Here is a 12,290-nt window from a genome sequence, read left to right on the forward strand (position 1 = left end):
TACATTATTCCTTTGTGTATCAGGCCTCTGAAGTACACACTATTAAAGTCTATTAAAGTCTGTATTTAGCAGCATTACTAATGTGCCTTTGGGGAAATTATTACAATGAAACAGCATCAGTCTTTCACAAAATTTCAATTGTTATTATTCCTCTTTTGCTCTTTAATACACATGTCTATTTTTAGCTATAATCAGACCCCATCCAAAAATGCCATAATCCCAGCCTAGAGCAGTCACAACAAATTGTTTATGGGTTGGATTTAAGAAAAAACAAGAGATGCAGATATTGCTAATTTCAACCAATCTTTGTTTTCCTCCAAAACTCATTGCTACCCCAATGTTCTAATTAATAGGTGCTCCTGGATCACTGTGACATGTGATGACATTTTGCCTCTCTGGCTAGGGTTGGTTATCTTAATTAATTGCTTATACTTATATCTAATTGAGACTAACCTCTCAGGATAATGCCACTGTATTAAAATCTGAGGGTGGTAAGAAGTTACGAAACTATTCCACAAAAAAGAAAAAAAAGAAAAAAAGAAAAAAAGAAAAGAAAAAGAAAATCAAATAAATAAACTAGAAGATGATATAAGCTGTGATTAATAAAATCTAAATGTATTCGTTTAAACCTAAACATTGTCATTTATGAAAGCCTAGAAATCTGTCTTCTGAACATGGACTGAGAATTATCTGAAGTTATGTAGTTTTACATACTGCGTCTCCCCTCCTCTAGTACATTTATTAATGTCATCACACAGTATGAAGTTTTTAAGAATGAAGCAAATGGGGTGCCTGGGTGGCTCAGTCAGCTGAGCATCCATTCTTGGTTTTGGCTCAAACCAAGATGGTCATGATCTCAGGGTTGTGGGGTCAAGCCCCGATTAGGGGCTCTGTGCTCAGCGTGGAGTCTGCTTGGGATTCTTTCCCTCTCTGTTCCCCTCTGCCCTCCCCCCCTGTGTGCACTCTCTCTCTTTTGCTCTCTCAAATAAATAAATAAAATCTTAAAAAAAAAAAAGAATAAAGCCAACAATGCAGATATATTCAAAAGTATAATGCTCTCCGAAAACATCTTACAGAAAACAATGTTAGGATTATTTTACAGAGACAAAAGATAAAAGGCAGCTGGAAGAAATACTAGCAAAGAGCTACATGCTAGAAGACCACTGTACCACAAGAAAAGGACGGGGAAAGGGGCAATTCAAAGTATTAGGTACTCAAATGAATAAGCTGGGTTGGGAGTAATCTCTCAGTTATGCATTTCCCTTATATGCAGCAATACCATCGTTTGAGATAATATGTTCGCAAAATTGGGCAAATTGAGTTGTTTGTTAATATTGTAAAGATGAACAAGCCACAGATTAAGTACCTAAATAGTCATGTTTCCAATCACCAATTAACTAAATAGGATGTAACCTAATTGTACCCATTAAGGGCTACTAATTGTGAGAAAAAGGGCAGGGTTGAGGACTTGGAAGACAGAAGCATTCCTCCGCATGATTCACAAAGGCCAGAATCCACTGGCCTCTTTGTTACAGGGACCCGGCCACCACCAGCATCAAAGAAAGAGGTCGCAGCACACATCACGTGCCCAAAGGACCTGTCTAATTATGCCGTGGGCTTGTGCGGGCTTAGTGATGCAGACATGGTGATGCAGACGAGAACCCACCAGTTCAGTCAACATTTAATTAAAGCTCCACATGAAGGCTGGCATGGGACAGTTTGTCAAAAGAAAAAAAAAAAAAGCAGAACTTGTTTGAATCAAAAAAAATCCTAGGCGCTATTCTTTAAATCTGCAAGAAATAAGGACGAACAAGATTCCAAAACCAACAATCACAATGCGTGTGAAGTGCCGCTGAAAAAACCAAGGTGAAACTGAATGTCCTCTTTCCTTCAAGTGAAACCTATTTTATGGTCAGTGGCTGTGGCCACATTTCAAAGGGCTTATCATGATTCAAAACAAGGCCTCTCAGACTTGAAATTATATTACCGTCATGTCAAAACATATCTCTTCTCCTGCGGTGGGGCCATTATGGTCTTAACCCAAAAGTCCAGCCTTTCTACTCCAAAGCCTTAATTTGCCTCCTACCCGTTCAGATTCTGCTTCATCTTTTCTGACATGATTGGGAGCTGTTAAGTCAGGCCCCTGGCAACCTCCACCCTCAAGTCAAGGCCCTGCCACATGCACATGAATCCTGCCGTGGGTGCGCGCGGTCTGAGGGTGGGCGCGGGCTTCCAGGTGCACCAGCGCGTTATTCATCTGATGCTCCACTTCTTGGGACAGAAAGGTTCAGACTTTCCACTTACACCCTGGACCATGAAGACCGCTTGTCAGAGAAGTAGGCACCTACCACTGCTCCACCATGAGCTCCTCTGAGATTCAGAGCTGAGCTGTGCACCCAAGACACCAACTGAACTGTGTTTCTGTGAAGCAGAAAGGAGGAGAGGCCTTGGTACTGAAATAAAAGCACTGATGTTGCTTCCATGGCAGAAAGGACTAGAAATTATCAAGAGATAATTCCACATAAAGTAGGAAGCATTTCTCAAATAGCCTGTATGTTTTATCTGTATTTACTAGCACAAACAAGTTGTATACGTGCATAGATTTCATTTTTTTAAATAATTTTTTTATTTATTTGAGGGACAGAGTGAGAGAGAGTAAGCACAAGTGAAGTGAGGGTCAGAGGGAGAAGCGGACTCCCCGCTAAGCAGGGAGCCTGATGCGGGGCTCAATCCTGGGACTCCAGGATCATGACCTGAGCCGAAGGCAGATGCTTAACCGACTGAGCCACCTAGGCACCCCCTCGTGCAAACATTTTAAAGACAACTAAGCATAAACATACTCCGTTAATTCTTTTAAATTTGTCTTCTCCCCACCTTGTATCTAGTCGACCATCTACTACATTACATTTATTTTAAGTTTGTACTCTCGTACCTCTCAGAAGGGAATTATATTCTTGTTTTCTTCCTAAAAATTCACTGAATTTCCCAGTGTGATGAACATGGAAGAGAATGGAGGTCCAGTTTTGCCATTTCTGTACACCCCACATTTAGCAGAATTTGACTTACATGTCACACAGGGGTTACACTGGCCTTGTGCCAACAATGTTCCACTTAATCTCACAAACTCTATAAAAGGTTTTGTTTTGCTTTTTAAAAATAAGGTCTAAGTGCAGTTTCTCCTTAAAGATGTAGAAGGTGAGAACAGATGTGTTACAACGTCCAGGACACTCACTGCTCTGAGCCATGGGTCCAGCTTCTTCTTAGAGTAAGGACTGCCAAACATAGGACATAGGCACACTCTAGCTCCCTGCTTCTCAAACTCCTATCTCAGGACATGCCCCAAAATTACTGCATACTTTAAAGAGCTTTTATTTACATCAATTATTTCTACCAATGTTTGCCATCTTAAAAATTAAAACTGAGGCATTTTGGATGAATGTCACTGGATGCCATGTAGTCTCTTGAAAAACTATACCATATATTCAACAGAGTGGAAAAGGCAAAAAAAAAAAAAAAAAAAAAAAAAAGTCTTAACATTATTACGAAAGTAGTTTTGACCTTGCAGGTAGCCTGTGAATGGGTTCCCCAGGCGTTCCCAAACCATAGTTCGAGAAGCACTAGTCTAAACTTGTATACATCAGCAAAGTCTTTTGAACAGCTGGATGAAGAAATGACACCTACTCAGTAAGAGGATGTAATTCCATTTAAAAGTTTTGAGTCACTGAATCGAGGGGGCAGTATCTTTTTCTAGAGTGTTGATCTACTTGCTACTGCCCCCAAACAATTAGCACATTAAAAATCTCCTTCCTGGGGCGCCTGGGTGGCACAGCGGTTAAGCGTCTGCCTTTGGCTCAGGGTGTGATCTCGGCGTTATGGGATCGAGCCCCACATCAGGCTCCTCTGCTATGAGCCTGCTTCTTCCTCTCCCACTCCCCCTGCTTGTGTTCCCTCTCTCGCTGGCTGTCTCTATCTCTGTCGAATAAATAAAGAAAATCTTTTAAAAAAAAAAATAAAAAAATAAAAATAAAAATAAATAAATAAATAAATAAATAAATAAATAAATAAATAAATAAATAAAAAGCTCCTTCCTGGTAATATGTCACATAGAATCACTCTCAGGTTTAAATCTCTGATTTGACCAAGGGCTCTCTTTTTCTATCTGTCCACTAAATATCTCCATCCAGTCGTATCTCAAATGCAAAACAGCTGAAGAGCTGTTCATTTTCAAATACTTGGTTTTTTTCCTGATTGTTAATCACATATACAAATACTTATTGCAGGAAAGTTGAAAATACAGAAAAGTATTTTTTAAAATAAGGAACAAATACATAACATGTACCTGCCCTCTGAAAAAACCACTGCTAACATTCTGGGCAACATCCTATCATATATACCTAAAAATAGAGTAAAGTTTGTATCTTAAATATAACCTGATGTCTTTTTTATATATTATTTTTAGTATGAAAGAATGTACATTGCTAAAGAAATTTGGAACATGCAAGCAAAAAAAAGGATAATGCTCTTAACATTTTGATGTGTATGTGCAGACATGTATGTTTTTTGAAAAAGGAAATAATGATCAAACTGTACAATTTATTTAAAACACCTTTTTATGTCATTAAATATTCCTCCATCCCTCCCTGGTATTTTTATTGTATGACTGTATACCACAATTGTTACCTTCTAAAAATTACTATTATCATAATATACGATGAACACCTTGGCTTAATTTTTATACACATCCATGGCAACTGTCTTTGAGTAACTGTTCTAGAAATGGAATTTCTGAGTCAAAAGGTGTGTGTATTTTTGAGGCTTTGATACACATTGTTTACATTCCCTTGAGAAATGTGTTCCTCCACTGTGTCTGAGAGAGCCTGACAGTCCCTTTCCTACCTTCACCAAGTCCACTTCACAAATCCTCATCAATCGTATAGGTAGAAATTGCCACCTCATTGTTTTAATTCGCATTTCCTTGATAACTGTTGAGGTTGAACATTTTCTTATATGTCATTTACTGATTATATTTCTTCCTTTATTGGTCTTATCTTTCTGTTCTTTGCCCCTTTTCTATTAGAGTAATCATCTTTATCTTATTAATTTGTTAAGAACTCTTACTAAATTAGCTAAGTGAACTCCCTGTCATGCATGCTGGAAATACCGTCCTGGTGTGTCTTTTGTTTTTAGGGTAGGTCAGAACGCCTTTCGGTGGAAAGAAATTTTGAGGTTCCTTTATAATTTCTGTCACTGGACATTAATAAGGCCTGCCTTATTCCAAGATCATTTAACTTTTATTTGCGTTTTCTTTCATGTCTCTAGTTTTTGATGTGTGCAATATTTCTTCCAAGTCTGCCACAAGGGGGACCTGGCCATGGCTGCAGAAAAACGAGAGTGGAGACTCCTTGAATATAGATGCGTCATTTGGTGAAACCTCCAAGAGGGTCCTAGAGAGGGGAAGAGAGAGATCTATGTTTGTTACTCGCCAGTTCCCTACCTTGCATCTAGTGGCTCTCTCAACTTGCTCTTCAAGTGAAAGAAGTTTAAAACGGCAGAAGTTTTAATGTTAGGTGTATGTTTAAACATGCAACCTCTGAAGTAAGATGACTCTCCTTACCTTGGCCAGAATAGAAGCTTTGGATGGCAAAGACCTTTATTCTGTTCGCTGATGTCCTACAAGCACCGTGCGTGGTACACAGTCCGTGCTTGACAAGTGTGTGTTGGAGGAGCTGATGTTTAATCAAGTAGAGTCATGTGTATGCTAGGTGGAGAGCCAAGGGTAACGAGCTCTGAACTTCACTGCTTCGTATTAAGCAGGGGCCAAGTAAGAAAAACTCGAAATGAAGGCAGAAACTTAATTTCAGTTTTACTCTTTAGTTGACTGTAGAGATATCGATCTGAGTGTAAAGGTGAAACTACCTCAAACCTGGCACAGTAAAATATTCAGAGAAAAAATCCTGCTGGGTAGATATTAAGCAAAACAGTAGCATCCACCCACGAAGAGAGATAAGACATTCAGCCCTACTTCGTTTGATGCTATGGCATTTGTCCAAAGCAACAGCAATCAGATCTGGCTTTATTTGAACATAAGAAGGAAGAAACAATTCTCAAGAAGGTTCCTTTTCACTGTGGGGGGAGGGGAGCACTCTGTATAATAACGGGAAAATTGATTATTTTTCAATCAGATGGAGTGCCCTCATAAATTCAAGGCAGACAACAGCATGTGATATGCCTTCATGAAAATGATGATCATGAAGGGAAAGAGTTTAAAATCGTAATTCCAAGGTGGCTGCTAGGAAGAGAGAGCTTCCAAGAGCAGAACACTGTTCCTGGGAGTGTGGCTCTGGGAGCTTGCAAGATGGTGTGTCCTGGACATACGTCATCCTACCCAACTGGCCTCTACAAAATCCCATCCTGTCCAACCTGCCTCCCATTTGGCTATGATTTTTAAGTAACACGAAAATCCTTTCTTTACAGCATGATAATAGATAGATAACACAAATGTAAAACATTAACCCTTCTTACTAGCAACAATTTGTGTTATATAATCTATCTTTATACACATTAACGATCTCGCCTGACAAAGTAGAGAGGATAAAAATTTTTGACAAAATTTAAAGTTAAATCCTGATTATAAAGTTTTGGATCGATATAAAGATCAGAAAGTCAGCACTTGCAAAAAGATCTAGGGAGAGTATGAAAACTGGAAAGATGGGTCTCCATCGAGAGCCAGGGAGAAGGAGTACCCTGGGAAAACCGGTGCACCACAATTTCTTTAACATGTAAGACGAGAACATAAAGCCCCAAATGAACAACCATTTGAGCCTGTTTATGATATTAAAAAGTTGAATAAATGTGAGGGTATCCGCTCGGTAGAGATCTCATTTATATACGAATGCACCAGTGTGCTAGCTCTCTGAGGCCTGGTGTCCCCAAATTCTGCCACAGATTGAGGTTCGAGAATGTGAGGAATGAAGCCCCTACTTGGTGGACAGCAGTTCACTATGAGGTTAGCCTGGTTGAGTTGGTGAAATGGTCAATCTCTCGTGCCATGGGGGTCATGCCGGTCGTTTTCTAGAGATATCATCTCTAAATAACCCCAAAGACAGATGTCAATGCCTCACTGTAACCAGAATCGCCCTGTCGCTTCACAGGAATCACGCTGGACCCTAGAATACTGTGCCACCCTGCATCCTGACACCTCTCCAGTTAAAGTGTCCCATAAGCTAGCTGGGGTTTGGGAAGGAAGGAGAGTTATGACAGTGTATGTCTAAGGAAGTGGAAAGTGCCCAATTCAAAAGTCTCCAACTTTCTAGGAACAAATCTTAAAAATAATCAATCACACCTACAAAAATATTTCCAACATTCTAACTTACATATCCTAATCGATGAGATGATCGTCTGGTTTTATTTATGCTGAGATCTATTTCCTCCCCGGAGGGTGATCTAGTCTTTGTCTTATGCCAAGAAAACCATAAGAAAAATGCCGACCTGTGAAGGTTACACATCATGCTTAATCACTACTTTAAATTAAAATAACATAAAATAAAGCATTCATTGGGCCACTTAGGCAGAACATAACTTCCCAAGCAACGGACACACCTACTGAGACACTTGAAATGTCTGCGGAGTCTGGTTCCCAGCTGCGCATCAAGAGCCAAACCATGACATCAGGTCTTGAGTTGCCCTGGAGAAACTTAGGGCAGGGCTGTCATAGCAAACTGTGCCTGCCAATCAGATTTCCCAAGAGTTGTCTTCGCGCTCCGGTACACCAAACTCTAACTAATAGAAGCCAAGTCTTGCAAGGACCACAGCGACGAATCTCCTCTCTTCCCCACCCTCCAGTCATGACCTTGGGGTGGAATACCTACCTACTTTCCAGTATTCCAAAAGCTCACATCCCAAAGACTGCTTAAAGATAAGTATTTAAGCCAATGGTGGTGGGAGAGTGGGGGCTGGAGGGTGGTCAGAACGAGGTTTCCTTCTCTTGGCCAAATGAAAATCTCTAAGAAAACAATTGCTTATTATTTTCTGGTCTCTTCCAGTGGGGTAAAACAGCCACCCTGAGAAGGCCAGACAAATGGCCATCAGAAAAATCACCATTGCAAAGGGGTTCTTAGTAAAAGACTCTCAACAAACAAAATGGGTTTTCTTAAAGCCTAGGGATTCCATCATACCTTTTGAAGACCACACTGTCTCAAAGCACTGTCTAACTCCACCACAACCCATAGCTAATGTGATAATTTACCTCTTCTTGCAGGCCTCTGGAAATGTCTCTCCCTTATATTAGATCCTTCAGTGGCTTTAAGAATTGGACCCTGACCTCGTTCTCTGGGATCATACCTACCATCTCCCCCCAGTGCAGGGGTATTCTCAGCCAGGGGTATTTCTGTTCCCCTAAGGGACACTGGTCAATGTGGGAGGAGAAGATTTTTGGTTGTCAGGACTGAAGTGGGGGAAAGGGGATGCTACTGAACATCCTTCAACGTGGAAGACAGCCTCTCACTACAAAGAATTACCCCAAATGTTAGCAGTGTTGAGTCTGAGATATCCTGCTGTACCAAGTTCTTTGTTCTCTAAACATGCCAGACTTTCTCGTATGCTTTGTGCCTAAACATAGCCTGTTTACCTGGAATGCCCTGCCCTACTTCTGCGTCTAAGAAATGACCATTTATCATTCAGGATCTGACTCAAAATGTCACCTCCTCTACAGTCCTTTCCATATCTCCCAAAGTTGGAGGTTCCTTCTGTGCTTCCAGAGTTTCTGGTACATATCTCATTAAAACACTAGCCACACTACCCCCAAGCCTGTCACCTGCTGCAGGCAAAACCTAAGCCTCATTCATTGTTCATCCCTGAGTGCCCACCTGGTGATAAATTGCTACTTGCTGAGTCAATCAAGGAATAAAGGGAAATGTTGCAGATGCACCTCTGATTCTCCTGCAGCAATGCCTAAGGGACAGCAGTGTCCCCATCATCAAAACAACAACAGCAAATATTTATCAAATGCTTATAATGTAGACAGGTACTATATTAAGCACGTATTAACTCACGTTCATCCTTTTAACAACCTGAGAGGTAGGGACTGTTATCATCAGCAGTTTACAGATGAGGAAACAGGCACAGAGAAGTTAAGGCACTTGCCCAAGGTCATCAAAGCCAGCATCTGGAAGGGCTGATATTTAAACCCAGGTAGTCTGGCTCCAGAGACTCAATCTTCCAATATTTATGCCAAGGCAGTTATATTAACAACCAATACTTCAGCCGCTCAGAAGCCTCTGACAAACACAGTGACACATCTGGAAGACTATTACAACCACAGTGTGGCCACCACCTCCTCCTGTGACCCTGTCTATAAACACTGCTCACTGGGGTCACACAACTCTCCAGCCTCTGGATGCTTGCGGCAGGAGAAGTAACCTCCTCACACCATGGAAAGGCATTGTGTACCCAGAAAAATCATGGTATCAAAGAGAAGACACAAAGGCTGATTCCCAAAAGTATCTCTTACCTTGTTCATGCTGCAGGGACTGGAGCAAGGGCTCAGACATGTCACAGTGCGAGGCAGCTCTTGAAGATTCTCCTCGTTGCTGTAGACCTCACTTCCCGAAGCAGACAGCTGCACTGCAAACACGATGAGGAAATCCATCAGCTGGCACTCAGGAAGACACAGAGCAGTCCTGGGTCCAGTGGAACTTTCTGGCATGATGGCAATGCTCCATGCCTGTACTGTCCAATATGGTAACCACTAGCCACATGTGCCACTGATCACTTGAGATGTGGCTAGTGCAGCTGAGGGCTGAATTTTAAATTTTATGTAATTTTAATTAAATTTAAATGTAAATAGACCCATGTGGTTAGTGGCTGCCCGACTGGACAGTCCAGGTCTAGAGAGTCAAATTGGAAGTCTTGAGGTCACAGACACTAGACATGCCAGTGGCCAAGGAAAAGCTGGATATCATATGCTCAGAGTGGCTATCGACACACCAGAACAAGAACATCCATTCAATAACTATTTTCTCAGTCCTTACGTGCAGGGTACTGAGGACATAGTAATCAATAAGCCAGAGAGGTCAGTTATTTAAGTTTCCCACTCAGGCTTTGACCTCCTTGGGAGGGGAAAGAATCTGGCATGTGAGCTGTATTTACTTTGTGCCAGATCTCAATGCCTTCCCTGCTGCCTACAAGGAAGAGACAGGCATTTGTTGAAGACTGACTACACCACTGGCTTAACAGATAGGACCTTCCACAGAGCTCCTACCTAAAGGGAATTCAGGGGGTCAGTTTTCCATGAGCCAGATGAAGCAGATGACTCAACATCCCCTCAGACGGATTATTAGGAAGGCTTTTTGATTCACTTGGACGACATTTCAGAGTAAAATGGTTGCTTGTACAGCTCCAGAGTTCTTAATGTGTCAAATATTAAGGAAAAAATAAAGAAAATATCTTCAACCACTTAATTAGATCTGTAGTCTTTTCTCTGAAAGATGTTTATGGGTGAATTTGAGAGGAGAACCAAACATTGTAAAGTTCCTTGTAATCACCTTATTTCTGTATTATTTTTTCTGGTTGCATCTAGGAAGGATTTATACATCTGAACCTTTCCATAAAGACTGGAATTACAGGTTTAAGCAGAACTGCAGTGCTTTAAAATATATATTCTTTTAAATAATAATATAACGATACAGAAAATGTTCAATAGGAAAAGAAAAAAGTAGACATAATCCCACTAATCATAATCACCTTTAGTGCTTAGCAATCAGCCTTTGTCTAGTGGGGAATGACCAGAGGCCCCTGGCGTGTCTGCCAAGTCGAGGACACAGAGAAGTCCATGGCTATGGTCCCCATATTAACGTCCTTCACCATTAAGAAAATGACTTTGCAATTTATATTTTCAAAAGATAAACTCCTACCCCACACATTACTATTCTGTGAACATAATATTATTAAATTCCTTGTACAAATCAGAAGATAGGGAGAGGAAATTGCAGATCACTCCCCGGCTATTTGAGACACATAGATTCCAAAGAAAATACCACATTCAGTCATAGCAATAACATATTTTAAGAATGATGTACAGCGTGGAGAGACCCTGGAATTCTGACTTTTTAGCCTACATACATCTAAATACCCCTCGGTACTTGATGTACTCAATGTCTTGTTTGCCTGGGTAATCAATTGCGGCTTCAAAGTCAAGAAAATTCAGTATCTAATTCTAACCAATCTTATAATGACTGAAAGAAAATGATCATGTAACTTTTACTCTTTGAATTCCAGAAGCAGATGCTAATATATTTCTCTTTCAAAGTAGACCTCCATACATGCTGTTTCCTTTTTAATATATGTAATTCAATCCACTTAAAGCCTACAGCCCAGCACTTTACTGGGAAACTTATCCAAATGCTTTGCACAGACGCCTGATGTCACAATTCCATTAAAATGTACACACTGGTATCAACACAGGAAAGGTGGGCACAAGAAGATAATAATAAACAGACAAGGATTCTTGAACATGATTTCCCCAAGGAAATTCCACCCAGCTCCAATCATGTCACAGTCCCCCTTCCCTCAGAACTGGGTATATAGTCGGCACTAGAGACATTATGGATCCTCCCCGTGCCCCCTGCCACCCCAAAAGTTCTTACGTTATTTTCAAGTAGTCAAAATAAAAACTCTTTGAGGGAAATATTAGTCACACAGAAAGTTCTTAATAAATACTATGAATTGATTTTTTTCTGTGCTCTCACAGGGCCTAGGATGATGTGGACTCTGAACGTACTATCTGAAACACAATGTTGATAATCATTGCAGTCTGCCTTTGGGCTTTTTAAAAAAAGGAACATCTTTTAATGTTCAGGATTGTAAATCTTTTAGAAAAATATTGTTAAGAATATCTTACAGTTGCATAGTGCTCAAAACTGCACAATGCACTTTTATATGAATACTCTCAGTACTGTTGTTGATCTGAGTGGTACTTTTTTAAATCAGGAAACCAGATTCAAAGCAGTAAAAGAATTCTTCTTAGTTATGTCGTCATAGGCAGTAGACCCTGGGCTTCAAGTAGCTTCATTTCAAGATACTATAGAATTAAAATACGTACAAAGCCTACAAATAAAATACCTCTCCTAATAACACACACACACACACACACACACACACACACACACACACACACACACACCATCATTAACCGAAAACACCTCAGCAAACAGATGACAGTTTTAGAAACTGGGTCAGTTCACTTCTGGCCAGCAACCAGAAAGACTGGCCTTGTTCTACCAAGTACTTTAAAT

The 12,290-nt window shown here is 40.5% G+C and overlaps 1 protein-coding gene across 3 annotated transcripts in view; it reads right to left on the reverse strand.

The window, feature by feature from the left end:
- The window catches only part of BACH2 (BACH transcriptional regulator 2), a 358,628-nt gene that overhangs the window by 255,102 nt on the left and 91,236 nt on the right, over positions 1–12,290 (reverse strand). For all 3 annotated transcript variants that reach the window (XM_045807056.2, XM_045807057.2, XM_087865325.1), the window contains exon 2: positions 9,509–9,621. In XM_045807056.2, coding sequence (XP_045663012.1) covers positions 9,509–9,517 — 9 coding nt within the window. In that variant the 5' untranslated portion in view covers positions 9,518–9,621. The remainder of the gene's footprint in view (positions 1–9,508; positions 9,622–12,290) is intronic.

The sequence above is a fragment of the Ursus americanus genome, chromosome 11 (genome assembly GCF_024610735.1).
Source record: "Ursus americanus isolate L20-20 chromosome 11, mUrsAme1.1.p, whole genome shotgun sequence".
In the NCBI taxonomy this organism is placed as follows: domain Eukaryota; kingdom Metazoa; phylum Chordata; class Mammalia; order Carnivora; family Ursidae; genus Ursus; species Ursus americanus.